Source organism: Desmodus rotundus, chromosome 2, assembly GCF_022682495.2.
Source record: "Desmodus rotundus isolate HL8 chromosome 2, HLdesRot8A.1, whole genome shotgun sequence".
Taxonomy (NCBI): Eukaryota; Metazoa; Chordata; class Mammalia; order Chiroptera; family Phyllostomidae; genus Desmodus; species Desmodus rotundus.
The window spans coordinates 168068082-168095829 of NC_071388.1; the positions used below are offsets into that span (position 1 = coordinate 168068082).

Genomic DNA, 27748 nt, shown 5'->3' on the forward strand with positions numbered 1-27748 from the left:
TGCCTCAGTCCATTTGGGCTATTTTAACAGGATAACAAAGACTGGGTGACTTATAAACAACAGAAATTTATTTTTCAGAGTTCTGGGAAGACTCTGGGAGACTGGGAAGTCCAAGATCAAGGTGCCAACACATTTAGTGTCTGGTGAGAGCCTGCTTCCTGGTTCATAGGTGCCAGTCTTGTTGCTGTGGTCTCACATGGCCAAGACAGGGATGTTGGGTGCGGATAACACTCTGGGATCCCCTATAAGGGCAATTATCTCATTCATGAGGGTTTCACCCTTGTGACTTAACCCCAAATTCCCAACTCCAAATACCATTACACTGGGGGTTAGGATTTCAACATGAATTTTGGAGGACTCCAATATTCAGTCTGTATCAACCTTCCACCCTGAGAGATTTGGATTTTTCCTTTCCCTTGCTGCTAAATGAAATGTATGTAGTGTATTCATAAGTCATATAAATGTCGAGTCAGTATGTTGTACAACTGAAACTAATATAACATTGTATGTCAAGTATAAATGAAAAGAAATATTAAAGAAAAATGTATGTGGTGTAATGAGGGGTGTTATTGGTTGGAATGTGCTGCACATGTAAATCTTGGGGAAGTGAAAAAAGGAGGCTGCTATAGGGAACAGGAAGCCTGAGATAGTTTTTGGACAGCTGGGTAATGTGTACCAAGAAGGGAGTATTGGTGTTTGAGATTTGGTAAGAGAGACTGACTGAACAAAGGGAGATGCTAAGAGTCGACTGCAATTGTCTGGGCATTAAAAGAATAGAGACAGAATAGGACTTGGTATCTGAATGTTTGATGGTAGAGAAAGTGGAAGCCAGAAAAAGCAAAGTGGACCAGACACTCTACAAAGCATAACCACCTTTCAAAGTGGGCTTTGTTTCTATTTTACACAAAATAAAATTTACAGAGATTTAATACAAATCCAAGTAATACAGGGTTTAAGTGGGAAAGTTGGGCTCTAAATTCAAGTCTATTTGACCTTAAATTCTGCTCTAACATACCATAACGAAATTATGTTAAAATCTAACATAATAAAATTTAAATTTTGGGTGTCTAAGAGACTAATGGGAAAGGGACAACTGGAATTGGACAGATTTTAAGGGTAAGATTAGTTTGTTTTTGAGGTTTGATACACTGGTAGGTTGTTCAGCAACCATTTGGAAAAGTATCATTTGGCTTTAGAGAGAGAAGGGGTATACAATAACAGAAATTATTTGCATGATATAACAATGGATGAGGACTCCAAGGGAGAACATAAAAATTTTTTTTTTGATTTTTCAGAGCCTTTTATTTATTTTATTAAATACTCCTGATTTGTATTGTTGTTCAAGTACAGTTTTCTGCCTTTTCCCTCCACCTCTCCCTACCAGCCCAGCCATCTTCACCTCCCTCCCTTGTTTCCACCCCCCTTGTTTTTGTCCATGTGTCCTTTATAGTTGTTGAGAACATAAAAAATTCAGGAGGAAAGAGAGTGTAAAGGCTTCATTAACAATTCTATGTCCACATGGCTGAAGAAAACATCAGCTAAATGAAAAGGGAATCAACCATATGGGAAAATATATTTGCAAATGATACCTCGGACAAGGGTTTGATCCCAAAAATATATAATGAACTTACATGACTCCACTCCAGGAAGACAGACCAACCAATTAAAAAATGGGCAAAGGACCTGAACAGACACTTCTCTCAGGAGGACACACAGAGGGCCCAGGGACATATGAAAGGATGCTCAGCATCACTAGCCATCAGAGAGATGCAAATTAAAACCACAGTGAGATACCACTTCACACCAGTCAGAATGGCCATCATTGACAAATCAACAAACAATAAGTGCTGGTGAGGCTGTGGAGAAAAGGGAACCCTAGTACACTGTTGGTGGGAATGCAGACTGGTGCGGCCACTGTGGAAAACAGTATGGAATTTCCTCAGAAAACTAATAATGGACCTGCCTTTTGATCCAGCAATTCCACTGTTGGGATTATACCCTAAGAATTCTGAAACACCAGTTCAAAAGAACCTATGCACCGCAATGTTCATAGCAGCACAATTTACAATACCCAAGTGCTGGAAGCAACCTAAGTGCCCATCAATAAGTGACTGGATTAATACACTGTGGTACATTTACACAGTGGAATACTACGCAGCAGAAAGAAAAAAGGAGCTCCTACCCTTCACAACAGCATGAATGGAACTGGAGAACATTGTGCTAAGTGAAATAAGTCAGGCAGTGAAAGACAAATACCATATGATCTCACATGTAAGTGGAACCTAATCAACAAAACAAACCAGCAAGCAAAACATAACCAGAGACATGGAAATAAAGAACAAACTGACAGTGACTGGGGGGGGAGGAGGGAGGGACATAACGGGAAAGAAGGGAAAGGGTCACCAAGGAACATGTATAAAGGTCCCACGGACAAAGCCAAAGGGGGAAGGATGGAGAGTGGGAAGTGAAGGTAGATGGGGTGGGGGAAAGTGGTGGTGGGAAAATGGAGACAACTGTATTTGAACAATTTAAATAATGATAAAAAATATGAGCATGGTACACACACACAACTCTATATCCAGGTTAGAATGAAATGGGATCAGGTATGGAAGAGCCAGGGAGAGAGCAGAAAGTTAAGAGATTAGGAAGTGTAGCATCACCAAAAACAAGGAAAACTATTGCATATAGGAAACAATTGTCAAAGTTATTGAATACCACAGATGTCAAGGATACAGACCTAATATGGCTGTTAGGAAAAAAATAGTTGGGGTCAATAGTTTCAAAAGAGAATTTACACAAGAGTCAGTGTATAATGTATTAAAAAACAAGATGGTAAAGTTAGGGAAATAGATCATGTACTAAAGTCTGAGGACTCTTATTTTGAAATCTTGAAAAAAAATGTGAAAAAAATAGTTCATGGCAGCTAGAAAAAAGATAAAGTTCCAGGGACTTTTTTTGATAGGACAAACTAGGCATCTTTATACCCTGATAAGGAAAGAGTTGAAATGGTATAAGTGTGAAATGCAAATGAAGAAAGGAAAATGACTTTCTTAAAAATTTTTTACAAATATCAAACTATACTACGAGGCCATAGTAATCAAAATAGCATAGTACTGGCATAAAAACAGACATAGATCAATAGAACAAAATAGCCCAGAGATAAAACCACATCTTTATAGTCAATTAATATTTGACAAAGGAGACGAAAACATAAAAGGGGCCAAGATAGTTGATTCAATAAATGGTGTTGGGAAAATTGGACAGGTATGTGCAAATAAAATGAAGCTAGACCACCTTCTTAAGCCACACATGAGAATAAACTCAAAGTGGATTAAAGATTTAAATGTTAGACTTGAAACCATAAAAATCCTAGAAGAAAACATATGCAGTAAAATCTCAGACATTTCTTGTAGCAACATGTTTTTCTGATATATCTCCTCAGGCAAGGGAAACAAAATAAAAAAATAAACAAATGGTGCTACAACAAACTAACAAGTTTTTGCACAGCAAAGGAAATCATCAACAAATGAAAAGGCAACTCACTGAAGGGGAGAAGATAGTCACTGATACATCTATCCAAAATTTACTATCCAAAGGTTACTACCCAAAATTTATGAAGAACTTATAAAATTCAACACCAAAAAACCCCAAACAATCCAATTAAAAAATGGGCAAAGGACCTGAATAGACACTTCTCCAAAGAGGACACAGAGATGGCCAATAGCCATATGAAAAGATGCTCAATGTCACTAATCATCAGAGAGATGCAAATTAAAACCACAGTGAGATACCATCTCACACCTGTCAGAATGGCCATCATCAATAAATCAACAAACAAAAAGAGCTGGTGAGGATGTGGAGAAAAGGGAACCCTTGTGCACTGTTGGTGGGAAAGTGGACTGGTGCAGCCACTGTGGAAAACATGGAGTTACCTCAAAAAAGTAAAAATGGAACTGCCTTATAACCCCGTGATTGTACTTCTGGCAATTTATCTGAAGAAACCCAAGACACCAACTCGAAAGACTACATGCACCTCTATGTTCACTGCAACTTTATTTACAATCTCCAAGATTTGAAAGCAGTGCAGGTGTCCATCACAGATGAGTGGATAAAACAACTATGGGACATTTACACAATGGAATACGACTCAGCAGTAAAAAAATAAGAAAATTTTACCCTTTGCGACAGCACGGATGAACCTGGAGAACATTATGCTAAGTGAAGTAAGCCAGTCAAAGAAAGGCAATTACCATACGATTTCACTCATATGTGGAATGTAATGAACAAATTGAACAAAAAGGAAAACAGACAGACTCATCGAAGGCCATGTGATGACAGAAACAGAGGGAAGCAGTGTCAGAGGGGTAGACGATGTCATGCAGCTGGCTTTGAAGGGGGCAGGTGGGGCCTTTAAAAGGGGGAATATAGTTTCGTCTTCAGAAATCCGAAAAGGAAGGAAAGATTCTCTCCTGGAGTCTCCAGGAGAAAACAGTTTTCCTGACACCTTGATGTTAGCCCCATAAAACTCAGATTGCTGGCGTCCAAAATTGTGAAAGATAAATCTGTGGTGGTTTAAGCCTCCAGCTTTGAGGTAATTCAGTATGACCTCGTCTGAACTTGATCACATCTGTCAAGTGCCTATTTCCAAATAAGGTCACAATCATATGTACGGAAGGTTAGGACTTACACATATCATTTTGGGGGACACAGTTCAACCCGCACACCTGTAAAAAAGAGTCAATTTATCTAAGTGATTTTAAATTTCTATCTCAGGGGACATTCCATTTAATTATGTCATTGTAATGCCTCACTCAAATTACAAAATTCTTGCTGGATTTGGGATTTCAGGAAATCCCAGAGGAAATAGGAAGGATGGGTGTGTATTTGGGGGATAATTAGTTTGGTATGGACCAGAGGACATCCTAGAATATATAAATGTGGCACATCACTTTTATAAAGTTAGTGAGCGTAACTAAACAACTTACTTTTGCACACACATAGAGGCTGTATTTGAATGCACTCTAAAGAAAAGCAGAAAGTGGGGGGAGGGCAGTCCAGATGGTACAAGGAGGGTGCTGCGATGTGGTGGGTTCACAGGTGTTTGTTTACTCTTAGCTTCCATTATTCACTATCTTTTCTATGCATTGACATGTAAAAAACAGCGAGAATTATGCTTTAATGTAAAATTGTTCCTATATAACACAACATTTAAAAAAAATGGCATAGAGATGACAGAAAACATGCAGCAAAAACGGAGCTTCACGTGCTAAGCCCATAAATCAACCCTGGAAAGCAGCACCAACAGTTCCTCCAAGCCAACTTTCTGCAGGTGGTACTTGGGAAAGCTGTCAGATGACAGAGCACTGGCTACATCACGGTGGCAAATGAAACTTTGAATAAAACAAATAGTGCTTCTGTGAAATTCAAATACCAAAAAAATCAGGACGCTCGCACCGTGAGCAGAGGATCTAGAGAAAAACAGTTTCATCACAACCACACGGAACGCTTTCCGGAAGAGGCTGAGTCTGCGCAAAGGCTTTTGCCCACTCCAAAATGGCGGCTCCAGCGCCCACAGTTCAGTGCGGCGCATATCCGGAAGTTACGCCAGCCCTCCAGGTAGCGCGCTCCGACCCGTGGGGAGTGTTTCCGCCATTTTTGAAAATCGGGAGGGTCCGCGGCGAAATACTGTTGTCGCCGCGATGGCAGCCTTTGCTGTGGAGCCCCAGGTGCCCTCGTTGGGTGAGTGAAAAACTGCTTTTCCTCGCTGGCACTGCGATCGGTGCCGTAGGCGTATAGGCGGGCAAACCCGACAGGCTGTGATTCTGACCCTCTCGTTTGCTAATTTCATTGGCGCAGGGGGGTCCTTGGATCGCCCCCAAGTTCCCAGTCAGCCCCCTGCTCTAGTCATCAGGCTGCCAGGGCGGCTCTGGGAAGCTGCGGCCCCTGGAGGGACCGGTGGGGAGAGGGCTGTCGATTGTGGGCTGCGCCGTTTTGAGCCCCCATACGCGAGCCCGCCAAACATGCGGAGACCTGAGACCTCCAGAGCTCTGAACGGGATCCGGGTGTCGAGATCCGGGGATTGTAGGTGGGTCGGGACCTGACGGCTCACACGTGGGTGGGCGGTGCCCCGAGAGTGGTTACGGACCACCGCTGTCGGGTCACCTGGGCTTCTAGTTCCCGTTTGATTCTTTCCCTCTTTTGACCTTTGGCAGAAGAATCAGTTATTAATGGAAGCTTGAATCGTGCGACATTTAATTAGCCAGATGATGAAAGCCATCTAGATATTGGCCTTAATAGGAAGCCAGGAGTTCGCACGATATTCCTTGCCCTAATCTTGGGAAGGTGACCAAGTATTGTAGGTATTTCCTCAAGTCAGTCACATAATGAATATTTAAAAGTTCACTCCCATTGCTGAATTGTGACGTTGAAAAAAATTCAAAAAGTTAACAGGATGTCGATTTCCTTTTTGTCTGCTGAGTTTTGGGATTTCTGAGAACTGTCAAAATTTTAAAATAAACCGTCTACAATAAGAGACTTAGTTGGAAATTAGGTCACAAAATTCTGAGTTTGGAAAAGAGAGCGAGTGTGATATTTATCTGTAGGATGAGGCTTGTTCCTTTTTTTTTTTTTTAAAGATTGGAAGAGTAACACTTTACATGTTTCGTGCAAAGTAAGTTTCTTTTGACAATAGAGCAATGCGAACTGTTTTAGTATTAGTCAAAACTAAATGCATAATGTCAATGCAGATACTCTGCTACATTTAAATTTACGTACAAGTATTGGTCTAGGTATTATTTTAGAGATCAGTTTTTTACTAAAAAAATTGGAGTGCATATTTCTCGGGGTTACAAATGTGAATAAACCTCTGTTTATTGGCTGACGTTAGCTGATAATAAATTTTCAAGTACACATATTGCAGATATTGTAGGTGAGGAACAAACATTTTCCCAGCACCTAATGGTACATTGAAAGTAGGCGTTACTTCAACCACCAGTGCTAGGTAAGAAGACACAGCGCTTTGAGAACACGGACTGTGATAGGGAATTGGAGACTTGCAGGGTCCATTGGTACAGCGAGACCGCTCTCTCTCTAAGCGAAAGTTAGCCTGATGGGTGGTTAGTGACAATCTGGTAGAGTTTTTTGTGCCCTCCTTCTGGTGCTTTCTATTGTATCACAGTATATATCCAGATGTAGAAGAACTTTTTTTGACTTAATTTTTACAATTGCCATATATTTTTCTTTTGGAGGATGGGAGAGTGAAGGCGGTTGGTGGTTCCTAAAACTTTTTATTTATTACTGTGGGTTTTTAACATCTGTTCAGAAAACGCTTTTGGTTTGATTTTAGTGTTTGTTCTTTGGAAATATATGATAGTAGCATAGTAACATGGTAACTAGCACTTTAATTACAATGTAATTATAGTTCTTCCTTATTTCAGTATTTGCTTTATCTTTTCCTTGAATTCCTTTGCCTTTTTATTTTTTTATACACTTGCATTGTTAACATCTAGGTCTAATTACGTAAGAGGAAGCATAAATGACAGCATTTGGAGAGTAGGAAACAGATTTTTGAGACTGTTTAGAAATTAAGTGATAGTTAATAAAGACCATATAAATAACATACGAAACGTTGATGTTTGTGAGTTTCGTGAATCACATTTAGACCACTCACATTGTTAAAAATCAAATTTTCATAAGCAGAAATTGCAGATTCTTCATTTACACATTTGTCACTCAGTTTTGGCTATTATAAGATACTGTTACAGTAATAACTAATGTTTGCTGAACATTTACTACAGTTTAGGCCCTGGGTCAAGTGCTTTACTTGCTATAATTCTAATCAAAGCTCTGGGAGTGGGTGATACGATTATGCCCATTTTGCTGAGAGACTTGAACCTAGGTCTCTCACTCCAGAGCCCATGTTTTTCTTACAGTGCTATTTATGCTCTGAAATTAGAGTCTAAGTTATAGCTTCCTTATCTCCATGATAGGAATAAACCTCCCCAGTAAATTGTGAAGGTTAATTTTGAATTGATGATTGTGAAGTATCTGTTCTTTTTTTAGATTGGTTTTATATCAGGGAGACTTTTATTGATTACTCCTAATTTTAAAATGAGTAATTTTTAAAAAAAGATCCAAAAAGTAAACTTTTCCAAACATTTTAAATGTTGTTTGGTTGGGGTGCTGGTCATTACTATCATTTCATATGTGCTCTAATGTGTGCATGATTACACTTTTATGACAAACATGATTTATAGTATTTTGTGTGTCGGGGAAAAAAAATGGGACATACAGCAAGCTAAATTCATTGTGTTTGATTTGTTAACACTTTGTGTAAGTAACTTGTGCACCCTGTTCTTGTTTTTGGTTGTTGCAGAGCTGACCAGAAAGGGAAAGTTTTCCTGTATGTATTAGGAATTATTTTAACATTATAGACTAAAATTCTTAAATTTAAAAATGTGTTATTATTCTTAAACCTGTGAATGTTAACAGAATAGTTGTCAAGGATTAATATTGTTAATACAAAATGCTCATTTCTCTAGAAATAATTTTTACTGGTTTTTAAAATATAAATTTAACTATGGTTCTATAGTATTTAATGGTATTGATTAAAGTTCCAAAATTATTCTAGATTCTTATATTATGTTAGCTATTATAAAATTAAAGTCCCTATTTTATTTCTGATTCATTTAGGATCTGAACCAATGATGCTAGGTTCTCCCACATCTCCAAAACCAGGGGTTAATGCCCAGTTCTTACCTGGATTTTTAATGGGGGATTTGCCAGCTCCAGTGACTCCACAACCTCGATCAATTAGTGGCCCTTCAGTAGGAATAATGGAAATGAGATCGCCTTTACTTGCAGGTAGGTAAATTGCCTAAAATAGTTTCATAGTAATGTCAGTATGTATACTAGAATTTTAAAAAGAGTAATGGTTCAGCATTCACTCTTCCCAACCCATTCATTACTGTATGTTGCCATGTATAATGCGCACTTTTTTGCCTAAACTTTTGAGGGAAAAATAAGGTTGTGCACTATACATGCGTAGTACCAGTTCTGTAGCTATATAAATGTTTATAATTATTTATGCTTATGTGTGAAAGGTATATCTCTAGAAAGCAATAATGATATCCCTATACAAAATAATACCCTGGAATACAATAATCCGTTTTGTTTCTAAATATAAATAACTAAAAACTTGAATTAAAAAATTAAAACAAAAGGTTTTTTTCCTGAAAGTTTGGGCCAAAAACATGGGTGTGTATTATACATGGCAAAATACGGTAATTAAAAAAATTAAGTAATGGCTCTATTTTTTTTAACATAAGACTCTTAGAATAGAGGTGTAAGCAGTATAAGCTACAGCAGTCCCCACTTTTATCCTCAGAGGAAAAGTTCCAAGACCCCAGTGGATGCCTGAAACCACTGACAATATCAAACTTTACACATACACTATGTTTTTTCCTATGCACACATACCAGTAATAAAGTTTACAAATTAGGTACAGTAAAAGATTGACATTAACATAATAAAATAGAATGATTATAATAATATACTATGATGCAGTTATGTGGATGTGGTCTCTTTCTTCTTAAAATACCCCACTGTACTGTATGCACCACGTGGATACACCAAGTGGTGCATCCACATTCCCGGCTGGATGGTGTGAGAGTTTGTCACACTTCTCAGGCCGTAATTTAAAATTTATGAATTCCTTAGTTTTAGAATTTTCCATTTAATATTTTCAGACTGTACGTAACTGAAATTGCAGGTATCAAAGTCTCAGATAAGGGGCGTACTACTGTATTATCATTCTAAGAACCACTTATTGAAAAGTATGCGTACTACATTTCGTCCAATCTAGAATGGCAGCGTGTATGGGGGAATGATATGGTCATTTAATTTCAACTGAGTTTAATTCATCTTAGATGTCATAATGGCACACAGTGAAAAGTATAATTTGAAAATTTGTAAATATAGATTCTCCCTCTAGGCAGAGTTAATTAAGGTTCTCATTTGTAGTATGTTTAGTGAAAGGACTTTACAAACTCTGGGGAGGTTTTTTACATACGCTATGCAATCCTTGGCACAGAATGTTGTTACTAAATACAACATACATCTTTTATAGGATGCCTTTAGCAAAGAAACATGTTAAAAGATAACTTTGAAGTTTTGACTGTGAATAGTGAGAGTTAGCTGCAGAAATGGTTGAATTCCAAATTTGAGCTAGTATCCTTTCAGTAGATGTTGAAAGGTAAACTCTTCTTACTTTGTTTTTAACATATGATTTGATTTAAAGTGGTTTTATATATATAAAAATGGGTCAGGAGGAATTATAAATTATACTTGAAGTAATTCACTTAAAGATATTATTCTGGACAGATTTTTGTTTTGTCTATATTTCAAATATGTTATTATTGTAGCTACCACATATTGAGTACTTATGAGCCAGGACACATGCTAAGCATTTTATTATTTTTATTCTTTTATCAATCTTGAGTGGTATATAGTAGTTATCCCAGGTTTTCAAAAGAGGAAACAGAGGCCGAATGCAATAAAGAAATTGCTGAAACTCACAGGTGACAGGGAAGGAGGTCAAAGCCCAGGTCCGTCCTGTTTTGCAGCTGTGCTCTGTGCTTGTGCTGTGCTGCCTCGGCTCAGACATTAGTCTGACGGAGGGCAGGGGCTGCTTCACTTTTGGCATTGCTAAGTCTCTGATTTACAGCATCTTTATGTCCCTAAAAATTGTTTTTTCATATCTTTATTATGTACTTAAATCTATTTTTACTGTGAGAAACATGATAGGGTCTGTTTAATTTTGACAAATGCCACATTATGGGATTATATTTATTTAAGTGTACACAGACTGGACCTGTTTAATACCTACTTTCAAATAAGAAAGAGAATCAAGTTTTGTGTTGAAATGCCAAGCATTTTGTAGAGAAAGCAAAAGTTACATGTGTTTACCATAAACCAAACTTTCTATTTACTTCCTGTGGAAGCTTTTATTCAAAGTGCAGTCTGTGGATCACCAGCATTGGCATCACTGGGAGCTTTTTTGAAGTTCATAATCCCAGGTTCCATGCTGCACTTGGTGAATCAGAATCTGAATTTGAACAAGATCCTTTGGTGACTTTCGTGTGTACTGAAGTTTTAGAAGCACCAGGAGACGAGTTTAAGTCCATATTTTAAGAATATAAATTAAAAAAAAATCATATTTTCTAGCAAGATGCTCCTGAGCAATCTGTGAAGCAATTCCCTGTATCTCAGTTTCCTCATTTGTTAAGTGGAAATCATTCTCAAGTCACAGCATTGTGGTCAGGAGAATTAAGTTAAATAATAACACCAATATGATTATTTAAGAAAAATCCTATTAAAAAGAAGGAAGATTTCTTTGTTTTCTCACCTGGTTGTATGTTTTGTACGTTGTAGGTGGGTCACCACCACAACCAGTCCTACCAGCTCACAAAGATAAAAGTGGAGCCCCACCCGTTAGAAGTATATATGACGACATTTCCAGCCCAGGACTTGGATCAACACCTTTAACTTCAAGAAGACAGGTAATACACATACCCTCACTCATGATCTACAATGAATAATTTTAAGGTTATTATGTGGCTATACAGTGAGAGTCAGTAATTTGAAATGTTTCCCCGAGGTCTGTTGTAGGTTAACTTTGTTGCACACAATAAGCATTAAGGACATTTATCATAGAATATACTTAAATTGTGCTTATCACGAAATATACTTTAAAATGTAATAAGACTACTGCCCTGACTGGTGTGGCTCAGTGGGTTGGGCATTATCCTGTAAACTGAAAGGTAGCTGATTCAATTTCTGATCAGGGCACATGCCTAGGCTGCTGGCCAGGCCCACCCAACCCCCCTGCCCCTCCACCCTGGTTGGGGACATGGGAGAGGTACCGATCAATGTTTCTCTCACACATGGAGGTTTCTCTCCCACTCTTTCTCTCTCCCTTCCTCTCTCTCTCAAAATAAATAAATAAAATCTTTAAAAAAGGCATTTCAAAAAAAAAATAATAGAACTCCAGATTATTTTCTCATGTATGTACTTCTGTGGTTTTAATAGATAATGTCATAGTCTCCTATCTATGCCCTCAATGTACTTCAGATACATGTAGAAATGCTTATGGTTAAGTCATTCCAATTCTTCAAAAAGTGCAGTATTTATTTATATATAATTTGGTGAAAGAACAAATGAAGATTCGGGGTATTATCCAGATTTAGGGTACTTTGTAATGATTTGAGCTCTTTGTTTTAGGAATTATTTTATTAGTATGCACCCATTATCCTTTTAGAGCTATGTTCATTATTTGCTTATTTCACTAAAAACACTGCCTCCCACGTAGTTCTGAGCCGATGCGTCAGCACAGCAAGTTTTAACCGTTGTGTCACGGCACACTGGCGCGCTGCAAGAATTTTCAGACGTGCAATACTGCCTATGTAGTCAGGGCACTGATCTCTGTTCCCTTAGATTGTCACATAAAAAAAAGGCAGCAGCCAACACAACAATAGCCATTTGGTATGAATGCCCTTTCAATGCCCTTTCTTAAACCATAAATATAGAGGTCATATAATAGAATTGTGTATTTTTGGTCATGTTGCATATTAAGGTTCTGTCTGATTGGTTAATTCTTGATACCCGAAAATCCTTATATACAAGTATAGACACCTCTGATTTTTTAAAACAAGTCACTTTGGAGCAAAAAGGTAGGTAATTACTATTGTTATTATGATTTTTTTGTAAATCAATCAAAATTATACCCATTTTTGGTCAGGTTGGCAAAAATAAATCTTTTGGTGTGGTGCAGAATTTTAGTAACTGGTTTATGTGTGCCATGGGATAAAGAAGGTTGACAGTCACGGGTTTAGTATGTTCCTTGTGTAGCCTTCTGATGGTGATGTTAAGCCTTGGTTGGTGTAGGTATAGGTGTTCTCAGGGTGTTATATTCAGTCATAGATTATGCAACATAGAGGTCTCTGTTTTGATGGGACTGATTGTTTCAGGAAAGTGTCTGATACTTAGGAAGTACCTGTGGTGCACAGGCCCTGATCTTACAGCTTTAGTGATTTGTCAGGGGTAAGGCAGCTAGTCTAGCAGAGCCAGGCTTTCAACCCAGGCAGCCTTAAATCGAGAGCCACTGTTTATAATAGCATGCTGTGCTAATACCACTGTGGTAACTCTTGATTGTCCCTTCAAAGGTAGTATGGATTTTTCTTTTAAGTGGGAAGTTTAGTAGCTTTTAGTAGCTTTTATAGTCATGTGTTCTTTTCTGTCATTGTTGTGCTTAGTAGGACATATAAACAAAGTGTGTCAATTTAACTGATACATTCTTTGTATTAAAGACATTTCTGCTATTTAGTTTGGAGAAATGTTTTATGACTTCCCCTAAATCAAATATAGCATAGTTGTTGGAAAGTTTAATAAAATGTATCTTTCAGTGAATTTTGACGAGGTTTTATATTCCTGGCATATTAGGCCTACTTGTCAAGCAAAACAAAATTAATTCATTGTTTTAAACAGATTACCTTCTCTCTCTAGCACTTCTAGACCTGCCCTCCTGTCCATCACAGTAGCCACTAGCCAAGTGTGGCTCTTGACACTTAAAATGCGGCTAGTCCTATACTTGAGATATACTTGTCTACTATAAAATTTAAAATTGCTTGCACGGTTTGTGTTAATATTTGGACAGTGGTGTTCTAGACCTAAGAAGTCCAGAATATTCTGTTTTGGGATATTTTTCTAAAGGTTGGTAAGTAAATCTGATATTTAGTTTGGTATGAGAACCACTGGCTTATAAATTTATGTTTTCATTACTCCTCTGATAATACATGAGAAGAAAGGTAGTTACCGTAATTGCTATGTTCAAAATGTTTAGAAGTCTTAAGTGTCATAATTTGTAGAGAATGTTTTTGACTGAAGGTTGGTAAGAATATTATTATTAGATCAAAATCTAAATTGGTTTTGCTCCCTGAGACTTTGCTCAACCTCTCTCTAATTACAAAAGAAGCTGGTATTAATAATTGAACAGTACATTTTATATCTCCCCTAATATTCTTTCTGTATTTGGTTCTGGTTGCTAGGTAATAGCCAAATTTTAGATTTCCTTAGTTTAATCATATTTTGTTTTAAAAAATTTATATATATCTGCTTCTAGAGACTCTTGTCATTCTTGATTTGATATTTTTGTCTTTGTTTATAGAAGGACTTTTTAAAAAAATATTTTATTTATTTACTTTTAGAGGGGAAGGGAGGGAGGAAGAGAGGGAGAGAAACATCAATATCTCGTTGCCTCTCGCATGCCCCACACCAGGGAACCTGACCTACAACCCAGGCATGTGCCCCTACTGGGAATTGAACCAGCGACCCTTTAGTTCACAGGTCAGTGCTCAATCCATTGAACCACACCAGCCGGGGCAGAAGGACTTTTTTTTTTAAAGATTTTATTTATTTATTTTTAGAGAGGGGAAGGGAGGGAGAAAGAGGGAGAGAAACAGCAATGTATGGTTGCCTCTTGTGCGCCCCCAACTAGGGACCTGGTCTGCAACCCAGGCATACTCCCTAGACTGAGAATCAGACCTGCAACCCTTTGGTTCACAGGCTGGCACTCAACCCACTGAGCCACACCAGCCAGGGGTATAGAAGGACTTTTAGCTACTTTAATCTTTAATTTTCTCACATTTAAAGGAACTGGTATTGATAATTTCCTTGTTTGTAACTTTCTACCAGTAGAGGCAGATGTATCCTGTCTTTTATTGTATAGGCTGATTTGAAACTATAGTATTTCATAGTTGTAAGAGTTTATTTAAAAATAAAATTCTGCCATCTTTTTGTTTTTCTTTGTGAGCTTGGTGATTTGAAATATCACCATTATGTGCGTTATTTTTGTACCTAAGGAACTAAAACCAAATAGCAGTGTTACTTTGTACTAAAAATAATGCTTTTTTACCTAATGTGATTTTATGTATTTTAAACAAATACTGCAGTAAGGGTCTGGAGTATTTTAGATTAATACTGCTCAACTTAAAAAATAAAAGTTAGGAGTACTCTTTGATTGTGAGCTAATTATAGGCATCGGTAGATACTCAGTTGTCTTTTGAATGAAGCCTTTCAACACTTATTGTGTATATGTTATGGCTAGAACTTTACATTTGCACCTTAACACTTACTTCTTTTTTTATGTAGCCAAACATGTCAGTAATGCAGAGTCCTCTAGTAGGAGTTATGACAACGACTCCTGGGACAGGTAAGCAGTGCCCTTTAACACCAGAGACTGCTCTCTGCTTTTTGAATGAAGGTAATATAAGACCTTTGTTAATAATTGCCAAATTGTTTTCTTTTATATTTCACACTTGGAGACTTTTTCAAATGTAAGTAATTTCAGAAAGGAAACACTTTGTATATTTATTCTTTTCTGAATTTAAATATAAGATGGGAATTCTATTCAAAAGATTGATAATTTAAAAATATGTACCTAATAGTATCTTCTGAGTTATTAAAAACTGTAATAAAAAAGCTGTTGCAATTGGGAAGAAGAGGAATACAGAGTGAATAATAAAAGGTGTTTTGAGAGACATTAATGCATAGCTATAAATCTGTCATTGGCTGTAAACAGCTGCTGATTATACCCAGTTTTTTTTTTTTTAAGATTAATGGTATTTTTATCACATCAGCATCATCATTAGCAGTACGCTTCTTACATATTCATATATTTATAATCTGTCAGGTGTTCAGTCAGCCAGTAATTGAGCACATGATCATGCACCAGACTCTGAGAAACTGAACAAAATAGATAACCCTTGCCTCTATGGAGCTTACATTTACTTACAGAATTTCCATTTATAAATAAAGTAAGTAAATTGTAAAATTTGTTAGAAGGTAATCTATTTTGTGGAGGAAAATTAATCAGTAAAGGAGTATTGGGGGTGAGGGCTTTCAGTTTTTAATAGGGTGGTGAATTAATTTTGTATTATTGCCATAAAAATTACCACAAACTTAAAAGTGGTTTAAATAAGACATGTATTGTTTTACACTCCTGGAGGTGAGAAGTCTGAAATGGGTCTGAACGGCTAAAGTTAAGGCATTCATAAAGCTGTGTTAATTTATGGAGGCTCTAGGCGAGAGTCTGCTTTCTTGACTTTTCCATCTTGTAGAGGCTGTCCCTGTCTCTCCCTTCAGAGAGAAGGGAGGGAGGAAGAGAGGGAAGGAAACATCGTTGTGCGAGGGAAACACCAGTTGGTTGCCTCTCGCATGCCCCCAACCAGGGACCTGGCCTGCAACCCAGGCAGGTGTCCTGACTGGGGATTGAACTGGAGGCCTTTTGGTTCACTGGCTGGTGCTCAGTCCACTGAGCCACCCCAGCCAGGGCGTGCTCCTCTAATTTCTTTCAGCCCCCACTTACTGCTCGATTCCAAAGCCACTTCTGCATTTTTAGTGATTTGTTACAGCAGCACCCCACTTGCACCAAAATTTATACTACTTTTAAATTGCTGCCATAGGAAATTACCACAATCTTTAGTGGCTTAAAACAACACACATTTATTGTGTTTCTTTAGGTCCGATGTCTGGGCACAGCTTGGTTCTTTCTTTAGAGCTCGGGTGTCAGCAGGGCTGGTGTTCCTTTCTGGAAGCTTTGGGGATGAACTGCTTCCAGACTCATTCAGGATGTTGGCTGAATTCAGTTCCTTGTGGTTGTAGGGCCCTGTTTGTTTGCTGGCTATTGCCTAGAGGTTGTTCTCAGCTTTTAGAGCCTGCCCTCATTCCTTAGCTTGTGGCTCCCCCTCCATCTTTAAAGGCAGTAAAAGGCAGATATGTCCTTTTGTATGCTTTGAATCTCTCTGACCTCTCTTGTTGAGTCACTGGCTTGACTTTTCTGCCAGCCGCTGCTAAGGGCTCATTTGATTACATTGGGCCAGGTGGATTAACCACCCCCCACCCCCAAAGAAGAGTATTTCTATGAAACCTTTGGGATGTGGAGGTGGCCTAAAGCAAAGAAGCGATTGTGTATCTCAAGCCACTTCTTGCTAATGGATGCACAGAGTAAGTCTAGATAAAGCACAGATGCTCACAGACACAGTCCAAAGCTATGGCAGCTTGATGCTGGATGCTGAGTGTTGTTCCCAGGGCAGGAGCTTGATGGTGCGACTCTCGCTGCTCCTCATGGAGCATGCTGCAAAAGTGCTGAACTCTGTTTTTGTAGGTCTTTTTATAAAAACAAAGTGGCATAAAGCAGACTTGTGAACGTGGAAGAGACCTGTAACCCAAGGTGCTTTGCTATGTGACTCTTTGTTACAACAGTGACTATTTACTTGTTTAATAAACAGTGAGCCATCCTAGGGACATTGAAAAATTCAAAAGCATATTGTATTTTATACTTTAAAGGATTTCTCAGTTGTCTGAAAAGCATGCATTATAATATTCTTATTGGTGTCAAGGATTAACGTTAATTAAATATCATTTTGTTAATTTATTTTTGTGTAATACTGTAACATCCATGAGGTTCTTACACTTTTTGAAATCAAATGTGAAAATAACAGATCTGCGATAGGAAAATACACCAATCATGAATTGGCCACTGGGAGCCACTGCTGCTTCTCCTTTGAGTTTCAGGAATTTATGTGTAGGAATTAATGGGCATAAGTGAAAAAAAGTATTTTTGAGAAGATGTGATGGTCGTGAACACCTACCATGCTTGGCCAGTATAAGAAATGGGAAAAAGAGTCGACTTGGGAAAATTAAGGGAAAATGTAGACTTTTCCATTGCAGCTATTTTTTTTTAGCACCTATATTTAGTGTTAAATGAAAATTTCTTGTGTAATTTGTAAATTTTAACTTTCTGAGATTGGCAGATTTATAGAGCTGTCATGGACTGTCATGGGATTTAATGGCATGCAGTATTTTATGCTTAGGTCTTTGTGTCCAGTAAGGAGGTTTTTAAATTTTATAACTGATGGTAACATCTCGTTTAGAGTCTTACTTCTGGTGCAGGAAAACCTTGGTCATAGGACAAAGTGGGAAGTCTGGATTAAAGATTTCAGAAACTCTTTTCAACCATGGTACGTTATTGCCCAGATAGAGAATGTTGAACATGTTTACCCTGTCTTTCCTCGTCCTCCCCCATCAGTTTTCTGCTGCTACGATTTAAATATTCCTCTGCTTTTAATTTCCTTTTCAATGTTATTTCTTGAGATGCTCTTTCAGTTATTACTGATCAGCTATTTTATCAAAAGGCATACCACTTTCAGCTACTGAATTAGAATCCTTATTTGTGCTAGCATGTTGTTAATAGATCAAGTGTGATAAATAGACTGTAGCACTTCTCACTGGCTTTTGTTGATTCTAGTAGCTCAGAGTTCTGACTGTGTTGCTGGAAGGGGAAGGACCAGTTTATCTGAGGGACCTTTCCCTGGCACTTCTTTTTTGGTCCTTGTTTGTGTCCCTAAAAAGCTCTCACTGCTCACCTCTTACCCTTGTCTATTACCTGCTTATGAAGTCCTTCAGGACAGATTCCTTCTTTATCTTCATTATTTACCCATCACAGAGCTGGATGTGAAGGGACCTCAGTAAATGTTTGATGACTAAATACATCGATATGTCTAAGTTGTTAGTTAGTGGACTGGTTGTCCCCAAATCACACATCTAATTCCTAATACCCAGAATCTGTGAATATTACTATGTAGCAAGAACATAAGGCCAAATTAATGATCTTGAGAGGAGAAGCTCTCTAAGGAGAGTTTAGACAGTTGAGGAGATAGAGAGAGGGAAGTTAATCCTGGTGATTACCTTAGTTGTCCATAAATCCAATTACAAATGTCCTTACAAGAGAGAAGCAGAGAGAAAAGTGACACAGAATAGAGACATGCAGAGGAGAAGGTACGTGCAGACAGAGGCAAAGATTGGAGTGCTGTCGCCAGAAGCTGTCTGAGCACCAAAACGCACCCGCGGTCCCCAGAAGCTAGGAGAGGCAAGCAGCGGATTCTCCCTTAGTTCCTTCAGCGGGGGTTTGGGCCTGCCGAAAACTTGTTTGGACTTCTGAGCCCCGGAACTGGGAGAGAATACATTTCTGTTGTTTTAAACCACTCGGTCTGTGGTAATTTATTACAGCAGACATAGGAAGCTAATATATGTGTATAGTGTTTTGAGGCAATAATATCCTACTGCCAAAAAAGAGAATAGGGATGAATATTTGTGTCCAACTTGGCATGGCTCGTTCTTCTGCTCTTCCTTCCTCCCTCCTCTCCTCTCTCTCTCTTTCTTCTTTCAAGATTTTATTTTACTTATTTTTAGAGAGAGGGGAAAGGAAGAAGAAAAAGAGGGAGGAGAGAAACATTCGTGTGACAGAGAAACATCTATAGGTTGCCTCTCCTATGTGCCCTGACTGGGGGACCAAACCTGCAACCCAGAAAAATGCCCTGCTGGGAAGCTTTTCAGAAGGCGCCCAACCAGCTGAGCCACACTGGTCAGGGTGGCATAGTTCTTCTTTAATAATAATTGGAATAAACACAGTCTTATCCGATATTACAGTAGTTTCTTATTGCTGCTGAAACAAATGATCACAGACTAGTCTTCGTACAATTCAGATTTATTATCTTAAAATTCTGGATGTCTGAAGTCTGAAATGGGTCTTAATAGACTAAAATCAAGGCATTGGTAGGGCTGTGTTCTTTTCTGGAGGCTCTAGGGGAGATCTTACCTTTTTTTAAAGCTGCTAGAAGCTGCCTGGATTCCTGGGCTCGTGTCTCCCTGCCATCTTTAAAGCTTGCTGTGGCCAGTTGAGTCTTTTTGATATCACTCTTTTCCCTCTCCATTTAAGGGCCCCTGTGATTATGTCAGACATACTGGGTTAGTCCAGAAAAATCTTAAAGTGAGATTAGCAATCAATTCCATCTACATCCTTAGTTCCTGTTTACCATGGAATGTAATTTGTTCACAGCTTCTGGTTATTGGGACATGGATATCTTTGGGGGATGATTTTTCGCCTATCACATATTTAATAGAATTAAAAAAAATTGGTCACCAAAATTTTTTAGTGTCATGCCATATTAGTCATAGTACTGTTGAGTGGTCTTCAGTTTCAGTGGGGGTATTACTTTTTAGTCAAAATAATGAAGATAGTTTTAAAAATCAAATAGTACTTACATATAATGAAATGTAGCAGTCTTTAGTTTTATTCCTCCAGAACGAACTAAGTGAGATTTTAGAACTATTTCCTTTTGGAATTTATTTCTGTTTACCTAAATGAGATGCTGTCTTAGTTTCCTGTTGCCACTGTGACAATATATCCCAAATTTAAGCCAATTTTAGTGGCTTAAAATCACTCAGATTTATTCTCTTTGAGTTCTAGAAGTCGTAATCCGAAATCAATTCACTGGGCTAAGGTCAAGGCATTGGTGGGACGGGTTCCTTCTGGAGGCTCTAGGAAGAATTCTTCAGCTTCTAGCGCTACCTGTGAGTGTATCAGTCCGATCTGTTTCCATCATCACATCATCTCTCTGTAGCAAAATCTCCCTTCCTCTCTCTCTGGTGAGGGTCCTGCTGGATATATCCTGAGGAATTGTGGGGGTCCACCTGAATAGTCCTGGATAATCTTCTCTCTCAAGATCTTTAATTACTTCTGCAAAGTCCCTTATGCCATATAAGGTGAGGTTCCAGGGATTAGGATGTAGTCATCTTGCAGGGCCATTACTCAGTTAGCCATGTGCAATTATATTGCTAATTCTTGATTTTCAGTTTTCAGTATTGCTATATTTAAGGTGATTGACGATCTTATGTCTTATCTCCTCCACATCATCTCAGTATAATTATATTAAAACTTTATTCCTTTTTTAGTGTTTATATTATTATGACCATCTCAAACACTGTCAGTGCTGAACCCAACTATCATAATTTATCCTTCATGTAAAATTTTAATTTTTCTTTAATTAATAATTGCCTTTTCCCCCATTTGTCTAATTTTCTATGTGCCATTTGCTCTCTTTATCTTAAGCAAATGTTCTGTTGCTATGATACATATCTCTTTTTTAAATGTTCAAACATACTGTCAAACACATTTTTTTTGTTTGTTTTAAGCAGAACATGTCTCTCTTAGCTCTGTCCTGTTTCAGCATGGTGTGCAGTTATCATTCTAGGACTTGCCTTGGCAAGTTTCTAGAGTTGAGCTATTTATCTTAGATAACATGTTTTCTTCTTAGTTTATTTCTTCATTTTGGTGAAGAACATATTTGAGTAGTTTTCTAGGAAAGCTTGCATGGGAAGTGAAAATAAAGACCTCATTTCTGAAATTCCTTTTTTTCTGTCTTTCCACTGGTTTGCTGGTTTGGCCAGGTGTAGTGTTTTACATCAGAATTTTGGAGGCAGTATTCCATTGTCTCCATAGAATGCTTCTAGTGTTCTATGGAAGCTGTTTGTGGTATTGATTCCTGAGTCTTTGTGTGTGGCTTGGTTTTGAAAATTTAAGATCTCTCTATGGTTAGTATCTCAATTTAAGAAATATACCTTGGTATGGGACTTTTTCATTTGTTTTGCTGGGGAATTAATGGATGGATCCTTTAAAGACACTTACCTTTAGTCTGGGAAACTTCCCTGTATTTGTTTGGTAATTGCTCTCCCTCTGTTTTCATTGTTCCTTCTTCTGGAATTCCTTCTAATTATTAACACTGTAGATTTTTCTAATTTTCTACCTTTCTTCCCTTACATTGTCTTTTATGTATGTAGTCTGCTTTCTGAGAGTTATCCTCAGTCTCAGTTTCCAATTTTTATAATAATTTTTTGCCATTTTAATAGCCAAGAATTTTTTGTTGTTGTTGATTTTTGAATATACTTAAAACTGTAGCATCCTATTGCTTCATAAATATGAATCTTACCAGGGAGATTAATGTTGACTTTTATTCCTGTTCATATTGTCTGTTTTCTTCTAGTTATTACTATTTTTTTCCTTTTTCCACCTCTTCTGTCTTTCTTGGGGAAGGCATGTTTATTGAATGGTCACTAAAGAGCTACCTGGAATAGTGCTTGCCTGCGCATCAACATTCGCAGGAAGGGGAAATTTGTAAAGAGAGGCTGTTTATCTCTTACTTGGCTTCACTGTAAGGGGATTAGACAGTTAACTAGATTTTTGTTGGGAAGAATCTCTGATTTCTGCATATGTAGGTCTTATTTTTTTTTGTTTTCCTAAAGAAGAATTTAGTCTCCTTGCAGTTGTTCTACACTGTGGCTGGACTCATGCAGTCCTGAGCTATTTAGATTGTCCTTTTCCTCAGAGACTAAGTCCTTAGTCCCTTGGGAGTGGAGTGGATTAGTGACAGTCATCTGGCTGCCTAAGATGAGGAGGAGCCTGCCATCTCACTTTTTATTATACCCACTAATCTTCCTTGATTTTAGCCGGCATCCTCTTTTACACTTTTCGCAGTTCCTGTGGTCTCCAAAACTGGGGCCTTTCTAAAATGATTGGCATCGGGTGTTTGAAGGGATTAGAGATGAATACAAGTTCACCATGTTTGATTGGATGTTGTTGTGTCCATTGTTCACTGTGCTCTTGGATACAAAGAGTTTGTCAGACTGGGAAGTCCCCACAAGATTGCTCTTACTTGAGATTCCAACTGCAAGTTTGAGGGTACCCAGGGCTACCTTTACTTTCAGACCTGGCTACAAAATCACAGGTTCCCAAACCCACTCTAAGGTTTGATAATTTACTAGAATGACTCAGAAACCACTGAAACTGCTATATACATGTTTACAGTTTTATTATAACAAAGGATACAAATTAGAACCAAAGAAAGTGAGGCATGAGGCAAAGGCTGGGAGGGTTCCAAACACAAAGCTTCCATGCTAAGTTATGCTTCCAGCACGGTATACAGGATATTGCCAACTAGGGAAGCTCACTGGAACCTCTATGTCCAGAGTTGTTATTGGAGTTTCCTTATGTAAATATGATTGATTGAATCATTGATCAAGTGGCTAAACTCATCTCTAGTCCCCGTCTGTGCCCAGAGGTGGGATGATATGTGGCTCAAAGCTCGATTCTTTTTTGTCATATGGTCTTTCTGGTGAGACTTGCCCCAACCACGAGTCACGTTGTTAGCATAAACTAGTGCACTTGGTTGAGCAGTCCTCTTCATGAGTAGCAAAAACACTTCTCTTGCTGGGAAAATCTTAGGGTTTAGATGTTACCTCCCAGGAACCTGACAGAGGTCTGACCTTTCTTTGGGCTGAGGCCAAATTCTTTATTATATATTGTGCTACTTTGTTTCATGGTAAGAAGGAACCTTTTTCCCAAGTTTCATATATGCCATGTAACTGTTTAAAATTTAGCACTCTTTTAATTTCTTTTATTTTCATTTAGACTAGTGGTCTATTTTGAAGTAATTGAATGTGTTCTTTAATTGAAGACATTTTCATAATGGATAATAAGGTCTTTTGCCCTTCACTTTAGTCTGGTATTAGAAGAGTGTTTGAGTTGTGATTTACCAAGGGACAGGCATTTGATGTGGTTTCTTAGGTATACTTTGTTTTCATCTTATAAAGCATAGCATGTGGATACCAGAAGTCTGATTGAAAGGAAGTAAAATCAGTGGAGCAATTAAACATTAACAAGGTGGGGGGCAATTATGCTAAACTTATGTAAATACTTTTAGATTATGTATAAGTAATTATGTTTTTCAGAGTAGTTGACAGGGCAAAAATTAGATTTCTTATTTGTTTGAGACTTAATTTTGATGTTTTTTTTTTTAAAGGTCATAATGGTTATTTCATTTGCACCTTCATTTAATTTCTTGCTTGAAGGTTGTTACATGATGCAGCATAAATAAATTGTACCATCTTAATGGTAATACAAAACATTAAAAAATTATATTGGCTTCAGATTTTATACCGAAATGCTTTTTTCATCTTTTGTGTGTTAAAGGTATGTCTGTGTTGTAAAAACGAAATTTATTTAAGAGTATTTTTTGTCATCCCCCCCCCATAAACTACCCTCATCGAAATAGGCAACAGGATGGTGATTACCAGAGGGGAGGGAGAGTGGGGGAGATAGAAGAGGGTAAAGGGGGAGTAAATGGCGATGGAGAGACTTGACTTGGGGTAGCGAACACACAGTACGGTATATAGATGATGTATTATAGAATTGCAGTCCTTAAACCTTTGTAGTTTTACTAACCAATGTCATCCTGATAACTGAAATTTAAAAAGGGGGTATTTCATTTTAAATTAGCCTCATTTTAGAAGCGGTTGTACCTATTAAATGCATCTGTGATGAGAAAAAAAATAATTGTTAAGTGTATTATAATCTGGATGCAGTTGGATGTTCATTTCAGTGATTTACTTTGTATTCTCTTTTAAAAAATCAAACACAAGCTCAGTTGTAAAAGTCAGAAATCTGTAGGACGGAGCTATGTAATATACTGGGATTCTATTTCCTTCTGTGTACCTTTGTTTTCTTTAGAGCTAATTGTTGCATATAGACTTGTGCTTGATTGCTTTAAAAATACTTGAATATGTGTTTCTCAAGCTTTCTAGCAGCTTAGTTGTTTTATAGCTTGTTAATTCGATGACTGGACATAAGAATTCAGTTGTGAGCATCTTTCCTTGTTTTCTGGTAGGGTCAAGGATAGTACCTTGAATTAAATAGAATCTTTAATAAGCCTAATAGATCTGAGGTGATTTGAAATATTTTTTTCCTGACTGAAAGGCTACATATATTAGATTAATGGTGGTTTTTAAATTTGAGCCCAAATGAATTAAAGGATTCAAGTTGTAGGGAATAATTAAAGAGAAGAATTTTGAAGTTCTTAGATGACCATAATGTTTTTCTACTTAGTGATAATTACATTGTTGCATTGTATTTTTAGTTGATTGATGCTTTGAACTTTTGATCCTCTTGAGGGTGTAATTTTGGTTTGGTATACCATTCCTAGAAGTCCTTTTGACTTGACTCTGAATATATTTGCACTGTTAATGCAAAAGAATAATTGTACCAAGTGCATCATTTATGTTGAAGGTATATATTGTTAAAAACAGGTAACTTTTTTGGGTTCTTGTCTACTGTTCCATTTGATTCTTGGAGTTACAAGTAGGTCCTGGGTTGCAGGTTCATTTACGGATATAACTAAGGAAAACTGACATTCATTTATTTCAGTTTTATTGAGATATAATTGGCAAAAAACATTGTGTAAGTTTAAGGTATACAGTGTGTTGATTTGATGCACTTATATATTGCACAAAGACTATAGTGTTAGCTAACACCTAAGTACCATTTCTTTTTTTTGGCGAGGGCATCTAAGATCTGCTGTATTCACAGCTTTCAACTATCTAATACAGTGTTATTAACCATCACACAATGTGTAACATAGATCCCCAGAACTTACTCATCTGATGACTGGAAATTTGTACCTTTTTACCAATAACTTCCTATATCCCTCAGCCCCCGATAAGTACCACTGTACTCTCTTGTGTCTGTGAGTTTGGCTTTTTTATATTCCACATGTTAAGTGAGATCATGTAAGTGAGTAGTTGTCTTTCTCTGACTGCATTCACTTATCATCATGAACATCATGCCCTCAAGGTCCATATTGTTGAAACGGCATGATTTCCTACACATTCATCTATTGATGGACACTTAGATTGTTTGCATTAGCAGTGCATAAGGATTCCATTTACTCGTAATCCTTGCCAGCACCTCTGTCTTGTCTTCTGATGATGGCTATTCTAAAAGATAGGAAGTGATGTCTCATTGCGCTTTTGACTTATATTTCCTTGATGTTAGTAATGTTGGACACCTTTTTTTTGTACCTGTTGGACATTTGTATATCTTTGAAAAAACATTCAGTTATTGTAACCATTTTTAAAAATTGGATTGTTTTCTTTGCTATTGAGTTGTAGTAGTTTATTAAATATTTTGGATATTAACCCCTATCAAATGTATGGTTTGCAAATATTTTCTGCCATTCCAGAGGTGTTTTTTTCATTTTGTTGATGGTTTTGTAGGATGGCTTTAAAAGGTATGGACATAGTAATATTCTTTTGACTGATGAACACGATAATTTTCCATTTGTTTGTGTCTTTAGTTTCTTTCATCCAAATCTGGTGGTTTTTAGTGTAGAAATCGTTCACGTCCTTGGTTAAATTTATTTTAATTGTTCTTGATGGTATTATAAGTGGGATTTTTAATAAATTTCTTTTTCAGATACCTTATTGTTAGTATATTAGGATTTTCTATGTACAAGATTATATAAGATTATATCATGTGTCAATAAAGACAGTTATACTTCTTCCCAATTTGGATGCCTTTTATTTCTTTTTTTTTTTTTTTTTGGCTTGATTGCTCTGGCTAGGACTTCTAGTATTATGTTGTGTAGGAGTGATGAGTGGGTACCCTTTTCTTCTTCGTGATCTTAAAAACTTTCAATCCTTTCTCCATTATGTATGACGCTAGATGTGGGCTTGTTGTGTATAGCCTTTATTATGTTGAGGTATGCTCCATCTGTACCCAATTTGTTGAGAATTTTTATCATGAAACGATGTTGTATTTTGTCAAATTTTATTTTCTGCATTTATTAAGGTGATTGTGTGGTTTTCTTTCATTCTGTTAATGTGGTATATAACATTTATTGATTTGAGTGTGTTGACCTGTTCTTGCATTCCAAGGATAAATCCTGCTTGATTATGATACGTGATTATTTTAATATGCTATTGAATTTGGTTTGCCAATATTTGTTGAGAATTTTTGCAACCATGTTAACCAGGAATGTTACTCTGTAGTTTTCATGTAGCATCCTTATTTGGCTTTTGAATCAGGGTAATGTGGGCTTTGTAAAATGAAAAGTAACATTTATTGAACCTCTTCAACATGTTCTCTCAGCTAATCATCAACTGTGTTGGATAGGATATTTTGTATATATACATTTTGTGTTCCTGATACGTAAAATGGATATAGTGTTTGTTTCTTGTACAATTGCTTTTAGGATTAAATATGAATATATAGTAGTTCCCCTCATTTGCTGGTTTTCTTTCTACAGTTTCACTTACCCACAGTCAATCCAAAAATATGGAAAATTCCAGAAATAATTCACACGTTTTTAAATTGAGTGTTGTTTTAAGTAGCATGGTGAAGTTTCCCCAGTCCCACTCTGTCACGCTCAGGACGTGAATCATCCCTTTGTCCAGTGCATCCACACTGTGTATGCTATCCACTTGTGTTCAGGTACCCGTAATTACTTACTGATGGCTCCAAAGCGTAAGGGTGGTCATGCTGGCAATTCATATAGCCAAAGAGAAGCCACACAAAACTTTCTTTAAGCGCAAGGAAGAATATATAAAATGATGTTTTGAGAGAGGCCACATTCACATAATTTATTACAGTATATTGCTATAGTTGTCCTATTATTTGTTGATAATCTCTTATTGTGCCTAACTTACAAATTCAGCTTTATCATGGGTATGTATGCATAAGAACAAATACACAGTCGTGTGTTGCTTAACATTGGGGATATGTTCTGAGGAATGTGTCATTAAGTGATTTTGTTGTGTGAACATCATAGAGTACAAATCTAGATGGTATACCCTACAACTACACACCTGGGCTATATGGTATAGCTTACTTCTCGTAGGCTACAAATCTGTATAGCATGGTACTGCTATTGAATACTGTAAGCAGCTGTAACAGCAGTGTAAGCATTTGTGTATCTGCACATGTCTAAACATAGGAAAGGTACAATAAAACATGACATAAAAAATA

At 37.3% G+C, this 27748-nt stretch overlaps 1 protein-coding gene across 2 annotated transcripts in view; it reads left to right on the forward strand.

Annotated features, from left to right (window-relative positions):
* The first annotated feature begins 5608 nt into the window (after positions 1-5608).
* NUP35 (nucleoporin 35) overlaps positions 5609-27748 on the forward strand; it is a 42724-nt gene continuing 20584 nt past the window's right edge. For both annotated transcript variants that reach the window (XR_006655572.2, XM_024561502.3), the window contains exons 1-4: positions 5609-5739; positions 8692-8862; positions 11431-11558; positions 15205-15265. Coding sequence is in view for 1 of the 2 variants with exons in the window: in XM_024561502.3 (XP_024417270.2) it covers positions 5700-5739; positions 8692-8862; positions 11431-11558; positions 15205-15265 (400 nt within the window). In the remaining variant the exon portion in view is untranslated. The remainder of the gene's footprint in view (positions 5740-8691; positions 8863-11430; positions 11559-15204; positions 15266-27748) is intronic.